Source organism: Phyllobates terribilis, unplaced genomic scaffold (assembly GCF_046119375.1).
Source record: "Phyllobates terribilis strain yellow unplaced genomic scaffold, ASM4611937v1 Scaffold_303__1_contigs__length_2303217, whole genome shotgun sequence".
Lineage (NCBI taxonomy): Eukaryota > Metazoa > Chordata > Amphibia > Anura > Dendrobatidae > Phyllobates > Phyllobates terribilis.
Window position 1 is genome coordinate 127077 of NW_027363063.1, and position 21185 is coordinate 148261.

General features: G+C 44.8%; 1 protein-coding gene across 1 annotated transcript in view; it reads right to left on the reverse strand.

Moving 5' to 3' along the window:
- LOC141220801 (striatin-interacting protein 2-like) overlaps positions 1-20543 on the reverse strand; it is a 61339-nt gene extending 40796 nt beyond the window's left edge. Inside the window, exons 1-2 of the mRNA XM_073666406.1 lie at positions 20522-20543; positions 19734-19859 (exon numbers count right to left, since the gene is read on the reverse strand). Of these exons, the coding sequence (XP_073522507.1) occupies positions 19734-19859; positions 20522-20543 (148 nt within the window). The remainder of the gene's footprint in view (positions 1-19733; positions 19860-20521) is intronic.
- Positions 20544-21185: the final 642 nt, after the last annotated feature.

A 21185-nucleotide genomic window follows, 5' to 3' on the forward strand; every position in this document is an offset into this window, starting at 1 on the left:
GCCGCCCGGCGGCCGGGTCTCCACACTCGGTCCCCAGCCGCCCCTATTTGTCCCGGTGCACCTTATACATAAGCACGCATACCAAAACATTACCTGTGCCCTCCCCAGTGCATTTAGTGGGAAGGACAGCCTAACCACAAACACGTGGACAAGTGAATGTGGCCAGGGATGGTCCATCTCACTGACGCCTTCACACTGGGTTAATATTGTGGAAGCCGGGACACAGTTGAACACTGGGATGCAACATGTCCTCTAGACATAGAGGATTGCGGGTCCTGGGTAAATCAGGCTTCAACACAAAGTTCAGAAGGTAGACAGCAGCAGTGGTCGGCCTCCTACACAACGAGTAAATTATTCATGATTATGAGGCCATCCATCTCCTTAGCTTTCTGTTCCTTGGAATGGAAGCGCATGTATGTAGTAGCGGATAGGCCTGAGGTGGTCAGCGTTTTGGCACATATCCTACCTCCTCCGAGGATTGCTGGATGTTTTCCTGCTACTATCCCAGTTCTATGACTCCCATTAAAACAAAGCTTCAGGTGATGAATGATGGATGAGGTGGTGGCAAAGGAGAAAGAGCAGGAGGAACAGGGACCATTCACATCAATATCAGGCCAGTCAACCATACATGAAAACCGATTCACCAACCATTTAATGTATGGTCTGCAATCCCTATGAAGACATCAAAACCGACAAAAAACCCATTTTGAGAGAGAGGAGTTTACAGACAATGAGGGGAAAGTAAACCTCTTATGACAAATGATCACCTCAATCTACCTGTTGATAGTCCCAAAATGACACAAAAGGGATTTATATCATAAAATATAAACTTTATTGAAACATATACATTAATATATTATTACACAATTCCATAGTATGAATAAAGAGAAAAAAGAGAATAAAAAAGGGGGAAGGGAGGGGAAGGGGGGAGGACAGCTAAAGAAAGCAGGATGAGATGATAAACGTCCTGCAAAGGGACTACCATCCCCAGATCAGCATATTAAATGTAATAGATGTAAGTCTGTGCTGCCAGCTAGGTAGTACAAGATTATAGTCAAGTAAAAATCCTAGTCCAGATTCGGTCAGGTGATTTAAAGTCACAGAAATCCGCATTAGTGGGACCCTATGGTAGAGAAAGATATGGCAAATAACGATTCCCCATGTATAGGATGTCAGGTGTTGAAGGGGTTAAATGCAGGACACTAAGTACTACTTTCTATTGTTATGTTATAACAACACCCACATCAACGGAGCAGGGAGAGTGGCATCAAAAGATTAACATTACCTTGGGTCATGTTGGCAGAGTCTGGGGCAGCTTAGAGCGAGATGCTGGGGATGTGCAGTAGCCTCGACGCGCGTTTCGCCCGGAAATGGCTTAGTCAGGAAGCATATCCTACCTCCTCTGAGGATTGCTGGATGTTTTCCTGCTACTATCCCAGTTCTATGACTCCCATTAAAACAAAGCTTCAGGTGATGAATGATGGATGAGGTGGTGGCAAAGGAGAAAGAGCAGGAGGAACAGGGACCATTCACATCAATATCAGGCCAGTCAACCATACATGTCTTGTAGGATATGTTTCTGTACCAAAAGGAGCAGTTTGGCTACACAGTTGTAGGGCATACAGTGAGTGCAATGCCTACCAAAAATTTTGAGGCACTCCAATGCCCCTTGGAAGTGACATGGAGGTCAGAGGGCCTTAACTAAACCGTTTTTTTCATTTATAGCAACTGGGTCTCCTGTACACTTTTGGCCTAAGCAGTGAATGGAAGGCTTTCCAAAAATTATGAGGAACTGCAATGCCCCTTGAAACAGACGTGGATTACAGCATACTAAAAACCTTCTACCCATTATTGGGGAGTGGGTCTCCCTTAGTGTTCGCCTATGCATTGAAAAGCAAAAGCTGACTAAAATTAGGAGGAAATGCAATGCCCGTTGGAAGAGTCGTGGAGGTTAGAGGTAATTAAAAACAACATTTCAATGCCCCTTGGAAGAGCTGTGGAGTTCAGAGTGGTTTAACAAGACGGTTTTAATGCCCCTTAGAAGAGACGTGGAGGTCACAGTAGCTTAACAAGACGGCTTTAATGCCCCTTGGAAGAGACATGGAGTTCAGAGTGGTTTAACAAGACGGTTTTAATGCCCCTTGGAAGAGACGTGGAGGTCCCAGTGGAATAAAAAGACAATATCAATGCCCCTTGGAAGAGTGGTGGAGGTTCCAGTGGAATAAAAAGACAATATCAATGCCCCTTGGAAGAGTGGTGGAGGTTACAGTGGAATCAAAAGACAATATCAATGCCCCTTGGAAGAGTGGTGAAGGTCGCAGTGGAATAAAAAGACAATATCAATGCCCCTTGGAAGAGTGGTGGAGGTCACAGTGGAATAAAAAGACAATATCAATGCCCCTTGGAAGAGTGGTGGAGGTCCCAGTGGAATAAAAAGACAATATTAATGACCCTTGGAAGAGATGTGGAGGTCACAGTAGCTTAACAAGACGATTTTAATGGCCCTTACAAGAGCCATGCAGTACAGCATATTAAAAACATTATTCCCATTATTGGGGAGTGGGTCTCCCATAGTCTTTGCCTATGCCTTCCAAGCAAAAGCTGCCAAAAATTAGGACGGAGGAACTTGCAATGCTGGAAACACGGACAACGGTCACCCTGGTGGTATAGTGGTGGTGGAGGCTGAGGAGAAGGAGAAGAGCAAAAAACAGCCGAAATGAGGAAGCGTATACCCATGTGTGGGTGTGAAGCGGTGCATGGGAATACACCTCCCGAAATAACACAGTGGTTTTGACTTTATATTACTCTGCTGTCATTTGGTGGTGATGAGAAGTCTGGCCCAATCCAGCCCTTGTTCATTTTGATAAGGGTCAGCTTGTCAGCATTGTCAGTTGACAGGCGAGTGCGCTTATCAGTTATAATTCCTCCAGCGGCACTAAAAACACGCTCCGACAACACGCTAGCGGCAGGGCAGGCCAGGACCTCCAAAGCATACAGAGCGAGTTCATTCCAAGTGTCCAGCTTGGATACCCAATAATTAAAAGGCACAGAGGAATCACGGAGGACGCTGGTACGGTCGGCAAGGTACTCCATCACCATCTTTTGAAACTTTCCACTCCTTGTGAGAGTACCCCGCGCCTCAGGGCCTGTAAGCTGGGCGGGTCTCAGAAAACTGTCCCAGAACGTTGACAGTGTTCCCCTGCCTCTGCTGGATTGGAGTTGCGTCTCTTTCGCATGTACGCCTTGGTTGGGCAACAAATTGTGACCTCTGCCGCTAGCACGTTCAGATGGGAATTTTTTTAACAGTTCTGCAGCAAGGGCCTTCTGGTACTGCCCCATTTTTGTAGACCTCTCCACCTCAGGAATAAGAGAGTGAAAGTTCTCCTTGTAGTGGGAGTCTAAAAGTGTCACCAACCAGTAATTACAGTCACCCAACATTTTGACAATGCGAGGGTCACTGTTAAGGCAGCGTAACATAAAGTCAGCCATGCGTGCCAGACTGGTAACGGGCAAGATTTCCGTGTCCTCACCAAAATGACGACTGACCATGCTCTCCTCCTCCTCCTCCCCCACCCCCCTGTCCTCAGGCCACCCACACTGAACCGACGGTATGTCAGTTGTACAGGTACTACCGTCTACAGCGCATGATACCAGCTCCTGTTCTTCCTCCTCCTCTCTCTCATTGTCCCCAATGCACGTTAGGATGAGATGAGGCTTGATTGTGTGTAATTGCCCGCTACGGCTTCTTGATCCATCTCATCATACTCTGGCTGCAATGCCTCCTCTTTAATTCTCTGCAGAGAGCATTGCAAAATACAGACAAGTGGGATGCTGACGCTAATGATGGCGTCATCGCCACTCACCATCTTGGTGGATTCCTCAAAGTTTGTCAGGATGGTACATATGTCAGACATCCAGGTCCACTCCTAAGGTCTTATGTGTGGAGTCTGACCTGAATATCGACGGCCTTGTTGCAGCTGGTACTCCACAACTGCTCTCTTCTGCTCACAAATCCTTTGCAACATGTGGAGGGTAGAGTTCCAACGTGTGGGGACATCACACACCAGTCGGTGTGCCGGAAGCTGCAAACGCTGCTGCAACACAGCAAGGGCGGTGGAAGCTGTAGCCGACTTCCGAAAATGAGCTGACAGGTGGCGTACTTTGACGAGCAGATCTGGCAACTCGGGGTAACATTTAAGAAATCGCTAAACCACGAGATTAAGCACGTGAGCCAGGCATGGTACGTGTGTGATCTCGCCTCGCCTCAGAGCCGCCACCAGGTTACAGCCATTGTCACACACGACCATGCCTGGATGTAGGTTCAGCGATCTCAGCCACAGATCTGCCTGCTCTTTCACAGCTGTCCACAACTCACAAGCAGTGTGAGGTTTATCACCTAAGCTTATGAGTTTCAGCACAGCCTGTTGCCGCTTGGCTGAGGCAGTACTGCAGTGCTTCCAGCTTGTAACTGATGTGGTGATATCTGAGATGGAGGCTGAACATGAGGAGGAGGAGGAGGATGATGCGCAGGAGCTGTACACTGTGGGGGCAACTCTGACTGACATAGGGCCCGCAATCCTCGGTGTGGGGAGGATGTGTTCCGTCCCAAGGTCCGACTGGGTCATGGCTTCCACTATGTTTCCCAGTGTGCCGTCAGGGAGATGCACCGTCCCTGGCCACAAGCACTTGTCCACGTGTCCGTTGTCGGGTGGACTCTCCCAGTAACTGTGTTGTTGAGGGCACGGCAGATGTTTTGGGACACGTGCTTGTGTAGTGCGGGGGTGGCACACCAGGCAAAATAGTGTCGGCTGGGGACCGAGTACCGAGGGACGGCCACCGCCATAAGGTTGCGGAAGGATTCCGTCTCCACCAGCCTAAAAGGCAGCATTTCCAACGCAAGCAGTCGTGAAATGTGCAAATTTAGGACTGTGGCCTGTGGGGCGTTTGGCTGCGAATTTGCGCTTTCGTTCAAATGTCTGGGATATGGACAATTGAACGCTGCGGTGGGACGTGGACGTGGACGTTGATGCTGTTTCTTGAGAAACTGCCATAACAAGTGAAGACTAAGAGGAGGGGGCATCTTTGCATGCAGTATGGACAGGGGATTGCCTTGCACGCACAACAGGGGGTTCTCTTACATGCACAACAGAGGAAGAAGCAGTGGTGATACCCACTGACACTGGTCGTGGACCCTGGGGTTCACCCCACAAAGTCGGGTGCTTTGCTGACATGTGCCTGATCATGCTGGTGGTGGTCAGGCTGGTAGTTTTGTCACCCCTGCTGATGCTGGCCTGGCAGGTGGTACAAATGGCCTTTTTGGGGTTATTAACAGAGTCTTTAAAAAAATTTCAGACTCTGGAAGACCTACCGGTTGTACTGGCAACGTCCCTCGTGTTGGTGTTACAGGGAACGGTTGCCCGCCTTCTGTCTGCGGCCACCACACTGCTTCTTCCTGCCTGTTGGGGTACTCTGTCTCCCTCCCCCTGTGTGCTGCTTGCCTCGCTCTGCTTGTCCTCCTGCCACGTTGGGTCAGTTACTAGATCATCCACCACCTCCTCCTCTTCCACTTCCGCACCACGGTCCTCCTCCTCACTTCGTGGCAATTGTGTCTCGTCATCGTCCACCTCTTGTGACAAATTGCCAGCGTCGCCTTCCTGTGGCCGTGGCTGTTCAAATATTTGGCCATCGCTACATGGGATCTCCTCTTTCACCACTTCAAGCGGAGCAGGCTAGGGGCCCAAATATGGAAATGGACCAGTGAACAGCTCTTCAGAGTGTCCAAGTGTGGGATCAGTTGCTGTCTGAGGACACTCGGCATGGTGGGAGGAAGGAGCATCAGGGTGAGGAGGAGTATGCGGTCGAGACTCACGGCTACTAAGACTTGATCGTGTGGAAGACAGACTGGAGATGGTGGTGCCAGGGTGACTGGAAGTATTATCTGCTATCCAATTAATAATCTGTTCACACTGATCAGTTGGCAAAAGTGGTGTTGTTGTGTGCTTCCCTAGTAATTCGGTCAAGAACTGGAAGCGAGAAGATGTGGCTGTTGGTTATGGCACATTTTCACCTTGGCCACGGCCCCGTCCTCTGCACGCACCATCACCAGAACGTCCAGTTCGACGTCCCTTGCCATGCGCCTTGCCCATTGTAAATGAAGTAAAATAGCTTACGCTCGCACTATCAATGGCAAAAGGGTAATAAAAAGGAGATTAGGACCGTGGAAGAGGAAAACCGCAGTTCTATTTCTCTGGCCTACACCAGAATCTTTTAAACAGATATATTTGTGTCTGAACAGTCAGCAAGACACTTAAACTGTTTTTTTTATGTAAAAAAGGCAAAAAGGTGGATTACACCCAGATTTGAACCATGGAAGAGGAAAACCACAGTTCTAGTTCTCTGGCCTACACCAGAATCTTTTAAACAGATATATTTGTGTCTGAACAGTCAGCGAGACACTCAAACTGTTTTTTTTTATGTAAAAAAGGCAAAAAGGTGGATTACACCCAGATTTGAACCGTGGAAGAGGAAAACCACAGTTCTAGTTATCTGGCCTACACCAGAATATTTTAAACAGATATATTTGTGTCTGAACAGTTAGCGAGACACTCAAACTGTTTTTTTTTTATGGAAAAAGGGCGAAAAGGTGGATTACACCCAGATTTGAACCGTGGAAGAGGAGAACCACAGTTCTAATTTCCTGGTGTATACCAAACTTTTTTAAATAGATATATTTGTGTCTGAACAGTCAGCAGTAGATGAGCTGTATATTATAATATTCTGTAGCAGGTGAGCTGTATATTATAATATTCTGTAGCAGGTGAGCTGTATATTATAATATTCTGCAGTAGATGAGCTGTATATTATAATATTCTGCAGTAGATGAGATGTACAGTACAGACCAAAAGTTTGGACACACCTTCTCATTTAAAGATTTTTCTGTATTTTCATGACTATGAAAATTGTACATTCACACTGAAGGCATCAAAACTATGAATTAACACATGTGGAATTATATACTTAGCAAAAAAGTGTGAAACAACTGAAAATATGTCTTATATTCTAGGTTCTTCAAAGTAGCCACCTTTTGCTTTGATGACTGCTTTGCACACTCTTGGCATTCTCTTCATGAGCTTCAAGAGGTAGTCACCGGAAATGGTCTTCCAACAATCTTGAAGGAGTTCCCAGAGTTCCTTAGCACTTGTTGGCCCTTTTGCCTTCACTCTGCGGTCCAGCTCACCCCAAACCATCTCGATTGGGTTCAGGTCTGGTGACTGTGGAGGCCAGGTCATCTGGCGTAGCACCCCATCACTCTCCGTCTTGGTCAAATAGCCCTTACACAGCCTGGAGGTGTGTTTGGGGTCATTGTCCTGTTGAAAAATAAATGATGGTCCAACTAAACGAAAACCGGATGGAATAGCATGCCGCTGCAAGATGCTGTGGTAGCCATGCTGATTCAGTATGCCTTCAATTTTGAATAAATCCCCAACAGTGTCACCAGCAAAGCACCCCCACACCTCCTCCTCCATGCTTCACGGTGGGAACCAGGCATGTAGAGTCCATCTGTTCACCTTTTCTGCGTCGCACAAAGACTCGGTGGTTGGAACCAAAGATCTCAAATTTGGACTCATCAGACCAAAGCACAGATTTCCACTGGTCTAATGTCCATTCCTTGTGTTCTTTAGCCCAAACAAGTCTCTTCTGCTTGTTGCCTGTCCTTAGCAGTGGTTTCCTAGCAGCTATTTTACCATGAAGGCCTGCTGCACAAAGTCTCCTCTTAACAGTTGTTGAAGAGATGTGTCTGCTGCTAGAACTCTGTGTGGCATTGACCTGGTCTCTAATCTGAGCTGCTGTTAACCTGCGATTTCTGAGGCTGGCGACTCAGATAAACTTATTCTCAGAAGCAGAGGTGACTCTTGGTCTTCCTTTCCTGGGGCGGGCCTCATGTGGGCCAGTTTCTTTGTAGCGATTGATGGTTTGTGCAACTGCACTTGGGGACACTTTCAAAGTTTGCCCAATTTTTCGGACTGACTGACCTTCATTTCTTGAAGTACAAGTTTTTCTTTACTTAGCTGCTTTTTTCTTGCCATAATACAAATTCTAACAGTCTATTCAGTAGGACTATCAGCTGTGTATCCACCTGACTTCTGCACAACAAAACTGATGGTCCCAACCCCATTTATAAGGCAAAAAAACCCACTTATTAAACCTGACAGGGCACACCTGTGAAGTGTAGATCATTTCCGGTGACTACCTCTTGAAGGTCATCAAGAGAATGCCAAGAGTGTGCAAAGCGGTCACCAAAGCAAAAGTTGGCTACTTTGAAGAACCTAGAATATAAGACATATTTTCAGTTGTTTCACACTTTTTTGTTAAGTATATAATTCCACATGTGTTAATTCATAGTTTTGATGCCTTCAGTGTGAATGTACAATTTTTAAAGTCATGAAAATACAGAAAAATCTTAAATGAGAAGGTGTGTACAAACTTTTGGTCCGTACTGTATATTATAATATTCTGCCGTAGATTAGCTGTATATTATAATATTCTGCAGTAGATGAGCTGTATACTGTATATAATATTCTGCAGTAGATAAGCTGTATATATAATATTCTACAGCAGGTGAGCTGTATATTATAATATTCTACACCAGATGAGCTGTATATTATAATATTCTGCAGCAGATGAGCTGTATATTATAATATTCTGCAGTAGATGAGCTGTATATATAATATTCTTCAGCAGATAAGCTGTATATTATAATATTCTGCAGCAGATGAGCTGTATATTATAATATTCTGCAGTAGATGAGCTGTATATTATAATATTCTGAAGCAGGTGAGCTGTATATTATAATATTCTGCAGAAGATGAGCTGTATATATAATATTCTGCAGCAGGTGAGCTGTATATTATAATATTCTGCAGCAGGTGAGCTGTATATTATAATATTCTGCAGCAGATGAGCTGTATATTATAATATTCTGCAGTAGATAAGCTGTATATTATAATATTCTGCAGCAGATGAGCTGTATATTATAATATTCTGCAGTAGATGATCTGTATATTATAATATTCTGCAGTAGATGATCTGTATATTATAATATTCTGCAGTAGATGAGCTGTATATTATAATATTCTGCAGCAGGTGAGCTGTATATTATAATATTCTGCAGCAGATGAGCTGTATATTATAATATTCTGCAGTAGATGAGCTGTATATTATAATATTCTGCCGTAGATGCGCTGTATATTATAATATTCTGCAGTAGATGCGCTGTATATTATAATATTCTGCAGCAGGTGAGCTGTATATTTTAATATTCTGCAGTAGATGAGCTGTATATTATAATATTCTGCAGTAGATGAGCTGTATATTATAATATTCTGTAGCAGGTGAGCAGTATATTATAATATTCTGCAGAAGATGAGCTGTATATTATAATATTCTGCAGAAGATGAGCTGTATATATAATATTCTGCAGTAGATGAGATGTATATTATAATATTCTGCAGTAGATGAGCTGTATATTATAATATTCTGCAGAAGATGAGCAGTATATTATAATATTCTGCAGAAGATGAGCTGTATATTATAATATTCTGCAGTAGATGAGCTGTATATATAATATTCTGCAGTAGATGAGCTGTATTTTATAATATTCTGCAGTAGATGAGCTGTATATATAATATTCTGCAGAAGATGAGCTGTATATTATAATATTCTGCAGAAGATGAGCAGTATATTATAATATTCTGCAGAAGATGAGCTGTATATTATAATATTCTGCAGTAGATGAGCTGTATATATAATATTCTGCAGAAGATGAGCTGTATATTATAATATTCTGCAGAAGATGAGCTGTATATTATAATATTCTGCAGTAGATGAGTTGTATATATAATATTCTGCAGCAGATGAGCTGTATATTATAATATTCTGCAGTAGATGAGCTGTATATTATAATATTCTGCAGTAGATGAGTTGTATATTATAATATTCTGCAGCAGATGAGCTGTATATTATAATATTCTGCAGTAGATGAGCTGTATATTATAATATTCTGCACAAGATGAGTTGTATATTATAATATTCTGCAGAAGATGAGCTGTATATTATAATATTCTGCAGAAGATGAGCTGTATATATAATATTCTGTAGTAGATAAGCTGTATATATAATATTCTACAGCAGGTGAGCTGTATATTATAATATTCTACACCAGATGAGCTGTATATTATAATATTCTGCAGCAGATGAGCTGTATATTATAATATTCTGCAGTAGATGAGCTGTATATATAATATTCTTCAGCAGATAAGCTGTATATTATAATATTCTGCAGCAGATCAGCTGTATATTATAATATTCTGCAGTAGATGAGCTGTATATTATAATATTCTGAAGCAGGTGAGCTGTATATTATAATATTCTGCAGAAGATGAGCTGTATATTATAATATTCTGCAGTAGATAAGCTGTATATTATAATATTCTGCAGCAGGTGAGCTGTATATTATAATATTCTGCAGCAGATGAGCTGTATATTAAAATATTCTGCAGAAGATGAGCTGTATATTATAATATTCTGCAGTAGATGAGCTGTATATTATAATATTCTGCAGTAAATGAGCTGTATATTATAATATTCTGCAGCAGGTGAGCTGTATATTATAATATTCTGCAGTAGATGATCTGTATATTATAATATTCTGCAGTAGATGAGCTGTATATTATAATATTCTGCAGCAGGTGAGCTGTATATTATAATATTCTGCAGCAGATGAGCTGTATATTATAATATTCTGCAGTAGATGAGCTGTATATTATAATATTCTGCAGAAGATGAGCTGTATATTATAATATTCTGCAGAAGATGAGCAGTATATTATAATATTCTGCAGAAGATGAGCTGTATATTATAATATTCTGCAGTAGATGAGCTGTATATATAATATTCTGCAGAAGATGAGCTGTATATTATAATATTCTGCAGTAGATGAGTTGTATATATAATATTCTGCAGCAGATAAGCTGTATATTATAATATTCTGCAGTAGATAAGCTGTATATTATAATATTCTGCAGCAGGTGAGCTGTATATTATAATATTCTGCAGCAGATGAGCTGTATATTATAATATTATGCAGAAGATGAGCTGTATATTATAATATTCTGCAGAAGATGAGCTGTTTATTATATTATTCTGCAGTAGATGAGTTGTATATTATAATATTCTGCAGTAGATGAGCTGTATATTATAATATTCTGCAGAAGATGAGCTGTTTATTATATTATTCTGCAGTAGATGAGTTGTATATTATAATATTCTACAGTAAATGAGTTGTATATTATAATATTCTGCAGTAGATGAGCTGTATATTATAATATTCTGCAGAAGATGAGCTGTTTATTATATTATTCTGCAGTAGATGAGTTGTATATTATAATATTCTGCAGAAGATGAGCTGTATATTATAATATTATGCAGAAGATGAGCTGTATATTATAATATTCTGCAGTAGATGAGTTGTATATATAATATTCTGCAGTAGATGAGCTGTATATTATAATATTCTGCAGCAGATGAGCTGTATATATAATATTCTGCAGTAGATGAGCTGTATATTATAATATTCTGCAGTAGATGAGCTGTATATTATAATATTCTGCAGAAGATGAGCTGTTTATTATAATATTCTGCAGTAGATGAGCTGTATATATAATATTCTGCAGTAGATGAGCTGTATATTATAATATTCTGCAGTAGATGAGCTGTATATTATAATATTCTGCAGAAGATGAGCTGTTTATTATAATATTCTGCAGTAGATGAGCTGTATATATAATATTCTGCAGTAGATGAGCTGTATATTATAATATTCTGCAGCAGATGAGCTGTATATATAATATTCTGCAGCAGGTGAGCTGTATATTATAATATTCTGCAGTAGATGAGCTGTATATTATAATATTCTGGAGTAGATGAGCTGTATATATAATATTCTGCAGAAGATGAGCTGTATATTATAATATTCTGCAGTAGATGAGCTGTATATTATAATATTCAGCAGTAGATGAGCTGTATATTATAATATTCTGCAGAAGATGAGCTGTATATTATAATATTCTGCAGTAGATGAGCTGTTTATTATAATATTCTGCAGAAGATGAGCTGTATATTATAATATTCTGCAGTAGATGAGCTGTTTATTATAATATTCTGCAGAAGATGAGCTGTATATTATAATATTCTGCAGTAGATGAGCTGTATATTATAATATTCAGCAGTAGATGAGCTGTATATTATAATATTCTGCAGAAGATGAGCTGTATATTATAATATTCTGCAGTAGATGAGCTGTTTATTATAATATTCTGCAGAAGATGAGCTGTATATTATAATATTCTGCAGTAGATGAGCTGTTTATTATAATATTCTGCAGAAGATGAGCTGTATATTATAATATTCTGCAGTAGATGAGCTGTATATTATAATATTCTGCAGAAGATGAGCTGTATATTATAATATTCTGCAGTAGATGAGCTGTATATTATAATATTCTGCAGTAGATGAGCTGTATATTATAATATTCTGCAGTAGATGAGCTGTATATATAATATTCTGCAGAAGATGAGCTGTTTATTATAATATTCTGCAGCAGGTGAGCTGTATATTATAATATTCTGCAGTAGATGAGCTGTATATATAATATTCTGCAGTAGATGAGCTGTATTTTATAATATTCTGCAGAAGATGAGCTGTATTTTATAATATTCTGCAGCGGAGGACGGAGGGGAGGATGGAGCGGAGGACAGAGTGGAGGACGGAGGGGAGGGCGGAGCGGAGGACGGAGGGGAGGACGGAGGGGAGGGCGGAGGGGAGGACGGAGCGGAGGACAGAGGAGCGGAGGACGGAGGGGAGGACAGAGGGGAGGACGGAGCGGAGGACGGAGGGGAGGGCGGAGCGGAGGACGGAGGGGAGGGCGGAGGGGAGGACGGAGCGGAGGACGGAGGGGAGGACGGAGTGGAGGACAGAGGGGAGGGCGGAGCGGAGGACAGAGGGGAGGTCGGAGGGGAGGCCGGAGCGGAGGCCGGAGGGGACACTTCTCTGCAGCTTGATAAGAGACGTGTCTGAGCCGCCATGGGCCCCGCGGGGGAGTACAGAGAGGCCGTCTATTCCTGGCAGCGGCCTCCGGCTTCCTCAGGGGCTTTCTGTGGCGGAATCCGCCTGTGAGAGGCGCAGTGTGAACACAGCCTTACTGGCAGACACTGCGAGACTCTGTGCTGGACCCCACAATGTAACACGGGTATCCCCCGCTGAGAATAACCACAAGAGCCCAGCAGGGACACAGGAAACCCCGTGCTTTTATGTATCTTGGAGCCTACAGATTTACGTTACATAAGATAAAACAGATGAGACCCACCAGGGATGAAATCCTATAACCCCCCCCCCCTATAAAGCGCAGCCAAGCTCCTCCCCTGTACAGTGATAACAGGACTATTATAGCGCTATTACAGGCGAGTAGGTAACGTGTCTCCAGCCAATAAGAGCGGCCCGTCCATTATCCAATCAGATTACAGAGGTGCCGGGGCAGCGACCAATCAGGACGCGCTGATGACAGTTCTGGATCGGCGGTCCCGGCTTCCCGTCCGTGCTCTTTATCGGTGTCCGCTCCGCTCTCAGGAGCGGCTGTCAGGCGGTGTCTAGTAACCGTCTGTGAATACGTTCCCGGCTTCCCTGCCTGTTACGCTGCTGGTGGAGGGCGGTTTGTGTTATGGCGTCTTATTACCTCCGTTACATGACAAGCGCTGGCTTGTCAGCTGCCGTGAGACTACAACTCCCAGCATGCCCGCCTATGTCCTGATGGTGCTGGTGTGCCGGGAGCTGTAATGTCGCCATGTTGGCTCTCCTGTGGCTTACTCTAGTCTTGCGCTGCCGCTAGACACCAGTAGGGGGAGCCCTGTGCATAGGATTTCATATATGGGCTCTATAACCCAAGTCTGTTCCCCGGGCTCCCCCTGGTGGTGGATGCTGGTATAGCATGGGGCTGAATGATGAGCTGCTCTTCGCCCGGCTTCTGTAGTTAGAGAGAAACCTCCCTACTAATTCTCTGGGGTTTCCTCTTCTCCTTGTCTCTACAGTCTGTGGTAGTGCAGATGAATCATGTACTGCTGAATACATGGACCTGATGCATGAAGACTAGTGATGAGCGAGCATGCTCTCTACTGCTCGGTGCTCGCCCCAGCATCTCACTGCTGGAGATGCTCCACGCTCGCCGAGTATTTCCGGGGTTGCTCGGCGGGAGCTCGAGTCCCCTCCCTGCATGTTTGTTGCTCTTTACCGAGCTAATGAACATGCAGGGATTGCCTGTCACTCATTGTAATGCCGCAGCCATGTTGGTTGTGGCATTACAGTGATTGGCTGGCCGCACAGAGTCATCAGGTCTATATCAGACCTGGGGCCGCTGTGCTCGTCAGTCACTCCGGAATCAGACAGTGGAGGGAGAGCAGGTAGATCTGTGGCTCACACCGCCGAGCCTAAAGCCAGGCATGGTCGTGTGTGACAATGGCCGGACCCTGGTGGCAGCTCTGAGGCGAGCTCACACACGTACCATGCCTGGCCCATGTGCTTAACCTCGTGGTTCAGCGCTGTCTCAAATCCTACCTGGAGCTGCCGGATCTGCTTGTTAAAGTACGCCGCCTGTGTGCCCATTTTAGAAAATCACCTACAGCTTCCGCCGCCCTTGCCGTGTTTCCGCAGCGTTTGCAGCTTCCGGCCCATAGACTGGTGTGTGATGTCCCTACGCGTTGGAACTCTACACTGCAGATGTTGGGAAGGATTTGTGAGCAGAAGACGGCAGTTGTTGACTACCAGCATCAACAAGGCCGTCGGTATTCAGTTCAGACTCCACGTAACACCTCAGGAGTGGACATGGATGTCAGACATATCCTCCAAAACTTTGAGGACTCCACCAAGATGGTGAGTGGCGATGTCGCCATAATTAGGCTATGTGCCCACGATGCAAAAATGAAGCAGAAAATTTCTGCATCATTTCTGCATCTCCCTGGCAGATTATGCATGCGTTTTTCCTGCCAAATACATGCGGATTTGAAGCGTTTTCACATGCGTTTCCGCATGCGGATTGACAAGCGCTTTCCAGGCGATTTTAGCATCACTTGGAAAGTGCTTGACAACTAGGTCACACTATATAAATCCATGCAACCAGCATGGATTTATATAGTGTGACCGTAAGAATGTTTAAAAATAAAAAAATAAACCTATACTTACCCTCCGATGGCCCGGCGTGTGTAGCTGCGCTCGCTCCTGTCTGCCAGCTGATCGCAGGACACTGCACTGAAGGGCCTGCGGTCACATGACTGTGACGTCACCGCAGGTCCTTCAGTCCTGCCCGCAAGCAAAGGGAAGGAGACCGGGGGCCGTCGAAAGGTGAATATAAACTTTATTTTTTATTTTATTCTTTTTTTTACAGGTACAATGGTACCCGGGTCTGGATGAGAGTCTCCTCTCCTCCAGAACTGGGTACCATCCGCACATTGAAACGCATATAATCCGTGAGTACAAATGTACTGACACGAATTATGTGCGTCTCAATGCAAGTCAATGGCGGCGATTACGCTGCGCTTCCGCAAAATTAATGGACATGCTGCGGATTTTTGAGCGCAGCATAAACGCTGCGGAAACATCCGCAGCATGGGCATAGAACTTGCGGAATCCCCTTGGGGACCATGGGGGGCGGATTACCTAGCGTTTAACAAGCGTTTATGCTGCGGAAATTCCACAGCACATACGCTTGAAAAACGCTATGTGGGCACTTAGCCTTAGCGTCACCATCCTGCTTCTGTCTTCTGAAATGCTCTCTGCTCACAATAAAAGAGTATGCACTGCTGGCGGAGCACGATGAGATGAAGCAAGGAACCATACAGGGTGATTACACACAGCCCAGCCTCATCTCATCCCAATGTGGATCGGGTGACAATGAGGAAGAGGAGGAGTAAGAACAGGAGCTAGTTTCCTGCGCTATAGATGGTACTATCTGCACTACTGTCATACCGTCTGTTCAGCGTGGATGGCCTGGGGACAGAGAGGAGGAGAGCATGGTCAGTGGTCCTATTGGTGAGGACACAGAAGTATTGCCTGTTAGCAGTCTGGCACGCATGGCTGAGTTTGTTACGCTGCCTTTCCCATGACCCTCGCGTTCTCAAAATTTTGGGTGACCGTCATTACTGGTTGGTGACACTTCTAGACCCACTCTACAAGGAGAAATTTCTATCTCTTATTCCTGAGGCGGACAGGTCTACAAAAATGGGGCAGTACCAGAAGGCCCTTGTTGCGGAACTATTAAAAATCTGAAAACGCTGGTGGCAGAGGTCACAGTTCGTTGGACAACCAAGCAGCAGAGGCGAGAGACACAACTCCAATCCAGCAGAGGCAGTGGAACACTGTCCAAGTTCTGGGAGAATTTTCTCTGCCCCTCCCAGGCCCTGAGGCTCGGGGTACTCTCACAAGGAGAGCAAAGTTTGGGAAGATGCTGAGGGAGTACCTTGCCGACCGTACCAACGTCCTCTGTAATTCCTCTGTGCCTTATAATTGTTTGGTATCCAAGCTGGATACGTGGAATGAACTGGCTCTCTACGCCTTGGAGGTCCTGGCCTGCCCTGCCGCTAGTGTTTTATCAGAGCGGGTTTTTAGTGACGTTGGTGGAATTATAACTGATAAGCACATCCGCCTGTCAACTGAAAATGCTGACAGGCTGTCTCTTCTAATAATGAACAAGGGCTGGATTGGGCCAGACTTCTCAACACCACAGTATGAAAGCAGCGTAACATAAACTCAAATCCAGTGTCTTTTTTTTGGGAGGTGTATTCACATGCACCTTTTCACACCCACACATGGGTATACGCTTCCTGATTTTGGTGGCTATTTGCTCTTGTCCTCCTCCTTCTCCTCATCATCCACCACCATATCACCAGGGTGACCGTGGTCCGTGATGCAACACCCACAAATTTTTTTAAAGGGTGTTTATGATGCCCATAAAAAATTTTTTTTATGTTGTATGTTATCTGTCAGGACCCTGTAATGGGTAATTGCTGCAGTGTAGACATGGCGGCTGATCAGTGCTGCTCATAGCACTATGGATCTGTCAGGTCCCTGTAATGGGTAATTGCTGCAGTGTAGACATGGCTGCTGATCAGTGCTGCTCATAGCACTATGGATCTGTCAGGACCCTGTAATGGGTAATTGCTGCAGTGTAGACATGGCTACTGATCAGTGCTGCTCATAGCAGAATGGATCTGTCAGGACCCTGTAATGGGTAATTGCTGCAGTGTAGACATGGCTGCTGATCAGTGCTGCTCATAGCAGAATGGATCTGTCAGGACCCTGTAATGGGTAATTGCTGCAGTGTAGACATGGCGGCTGATCAGTGCTGCTCATAGCACTATGGATCTGTCAGGACCCTGTAATGGTAATTGCTGCAGTGTAGACATGGCTGCTGATCAGTGCTGCTCATAGCACTATGGATCTGTCAGGACCCTGTAATGGGTAATTGCTGCAGTGTAGATATGGCTGCTGATCAGTGCTGCTCATAGCACTATGGATCGATCAAGACCCTGTAATGGGTAATTGCTGCAGTGTAGACATGGTGGCTGATCAGTGCTGCTCATAGCACTATGGATCTGTCAGGTCCCTGTAATGGGTAATTGCTGCAGTGTAGACATGGCTGCTGCTCAGTGCTGCTCATAGCAGAATGGATCTGTCAGGACCCTGTAATGGGTAATTGCTGCAGTCTAGACATGGCTACTGATCAGTGCTGCTCATAGCACTATGGATCTGTCAGGTCCCTGTAATGGGTAATTGCTGCAGTGTAGACATGGCTGCTGATCAGTGCTGCTCATAGCACTATGGATCTGTCAGGACCCTGTAATGGGTAATTGCTGCAGTGTAGACATGGCTGCTGATCAGTGCTTCTCATAGCACTATGGATCTGTCAGGTCCCTGTAATGGGCAATTGCTGCAGTGTACACATGGCTCCTGATCAGTGCAGCTCATAGCCCTATGGATCTGTCAGGACCCTGTAATGGGTAATTGCTGCAGTGTAGACATGGCGGCTGATCAGTGCTGCTCATAGCACTATGGATCTGTCAGGTCCCTGTAATGGGTAATTGCTGCAGTGTAGACATGGCTGCTGATCAGTGCTGCTCATAGCACTATGGATCTGTCAGGTCCCTGTAATGGGTAATTGCTGCAGTGTAGACATGGCTACTGATCAGTGCTGCTCATGGCTCTATGGATCTGTCCGGTTCCTGTAATGGGTTGTTGCTGTGGTTGGAGGCACAGTCCTCTATTCTCTGGTCCTGGCATCTGTAGGAGGATCATCGCTATAACACTGGGCACCTGCTTACCAGGAATGGCTTCCTCTCCTGAGCTCACGCTATACTCCTCCTGACAAGGACCAGCATTATGAAGGGCTCCTCTAATATTCCTGAGTTGTGGTGTCAGGAGATTGTCCAGGGGTTGGTGAGGAGGACACTACTTGTTGGTGTGTTCTAAAATGAAACGTGGCTCATTCTTATATTTTGCCTGCAGAATCTGACTATAATGGCGACCGTGATCTACAGTGACCAGGAGAACGGTGATGTTAATGCTGCGCTGTTGTCCAGAGATCGTGCACAACTATCAGGTGCCGGTAAGTGGTTTCTAAAGGTAACGGCCGATCTGGCCCCAATTCATCAAGGGGTTTAATAGATTTCTAGCAGAACTCTGACAGGTCAAAACTTTTATGCAACTAGATGTTAATTTTTTTATATAATATATATATATATATAATTGGTTAGTATATGGGTACAGGAGGCGCTGTGGGCTCGTCACTACTAGTGGCAGCAAATTTGTGGACAGGGAACCAGGGTTGTCCAAATAAGTGTTGATATAGCCGAGAAGAAGTAAATTTGCGCTAGTGGTAGTGAACAGAAGGACGGCACGAGAGATTTTGAGTGCAAGGGATAATTTTATTTAATCGAACATGTGCTTAAAAATAGCTAGTTAAAATGATTCAGACTCAGTGAGGTCACTGGGTCGGATATAAGAATAGTTATTAAAAGTATTAAAAGTTATAAAATCGATAAATAGATCGGTGTCCACTGATACAAGGTAATCACTGATTGATAAAAATAGGCCTTTTTCCCTCGTAGTCTGAGGATGTTCGGTTGCAGTAGATGTATAAGGAGGCAAAGGCTTGTAGACCTGGTGGGATAGAATAGGAATGTATAAATATGGTATACTAATGAGCGATGGGGGAAGGGGTAGGTATCTGTTTGTCTGTGGTTACCTGATACTGGTGCCTCGTATGGGGTATGGAGGTTCACTGGTGGCACGTGTTGGTGCCTGGGAGGGAGGACGAGGGGTACCTAGAGTGGGGTACACAAAAAAATGTATGGATAAGTGGGGGTGGAACTCGACAGAGATGTCTCTGCTGGACTCTGAGTTGGGTCGTGAGTTACCTGTTCTTGGTATGGTACTCAATAGACTGTGGTAGTAGTTAGCTGTTGATCCACAGTAGCACTGCTACTGGTATGACAGTCAGCAGGCTGTGTGGATAATACTGGATTCACCGGAGCAGTACTATAGGGAGTGAGAGGAGACAAGTATTAAGAATAGGGTGCAGGGCTCAAGGGTTAAGGTACGGGGTTCAAAGAGGGTAGTTTTGGATTAGTTACCTTCTAGAGGGTAGCGGGGGGTGTCCTGATTATTTTGGATGACTAGGAGGTATCGGTCCTGGTCCTTCTTGGAGAGAGGTAGAGGATATGTCACACACGGCTGTGGGTTGATGATCTGAGTTAGATCTGCAGGGGGAAGGAATAGGGATAGATCATAAATTAACTGATGTAGCTGTGGTACAAGCCTTGGAGACAAGAGTTTTGGGGTTACCTGTTGGTAGGTACAAGGGGCATCCAGGGACGTCTTAGAATGAGCTGGAGGTAGTAGTCCTGGTCCCTTGTTGAGTGGAGGTAGCACGAGGAGGTCAGAAGTAGGATGCAGCAAGAGGCTTGTACTAGCATGTAATGCCTCTGTTCCCTGTATAGAGATCTGTAGGGAGGGGGAGGGGGTGTATCTGTTAAGGTATCACTGGATTGTGGCTGTAGCCTCCAGTTTTTACCCAGAGATTGTGATTTACCTGCTTCGTAGGGATTAGGGTGTCAATAGTAGATGCTGGTTCAGGTCTCCATAATGTAGATACAGCAGGGTGCTGTAGTAGGAGGCTATAGTTATGTCAGAGGTAACCAGAGATAGGATACAGTAGGAGGCTTATGTTTTCCTATGTTGGGTGCACCAGGAGGCTCTGGCTGGAAACAGTGGGTGCCAGATTCAGCAATAGGGAGGGTGGCTGGTGCAGAGCCCAACTGAAGGGGTTGATAGCAAGTACTGCGGGGAACAGGGAAAAACCGTTAAAGGGTCAGCTGCGTACAGTATGGACTTGGTGGGGCAGGGGCCCGTTGTTACTTACGGTCTGTAGAGGGCTTCACCATCTGGGGGTGGTCGAGGTCCGGAGCGAGAGCGGAGTCCTGGCCGGTGACTGCCGCGTGCTCGCTACTTCCGGGTAGGAGGAGGAGAGAGAGAGTATGTGGAGAGCGCACGAGAGGGGGGCAGCGTGACGTGGGGTCACGTGGCGTGCAGCGTGCACAAGGTACGGAGGCCTGTGGGCGCCTCTTTAGCTGTGTTAAGGGTCAGACCGACGCGTTTCAACAACTGCGGCTGTCTTCCTCAGGGATGGCTTAACCCAGTCAAATGGTGTCCTTATATATGCAGGGCTGGTGACGTCATAGGTCAATTTGTTAGTCATTAAATGCAAAGAGCTCTATTTCGCTGTTCAATCCTCTTGGTCTTAAGGTGTTCAGTTTAAAAATCCACTCACTTTCTTTCCTGGACATGCTCATAATAAAATCTCCTTGTCTCCAGTTCTTGTGGACGATTTGTATACCTACTATTTTAATTCCTTTTATTGACCCATTGTGTTTTTTTATAAAGTGTTTTGAGAGAGGGTGGCCCATGTATTTATTTTTGATGTTCCTTAAATGTTCGTTGATCCTGATGTTCATAGGTCTTTTTGTTCTGCCTATATATAATTTGCCACATGGGCAATATAGCCCGTATATGACCCCTGTGGTGTT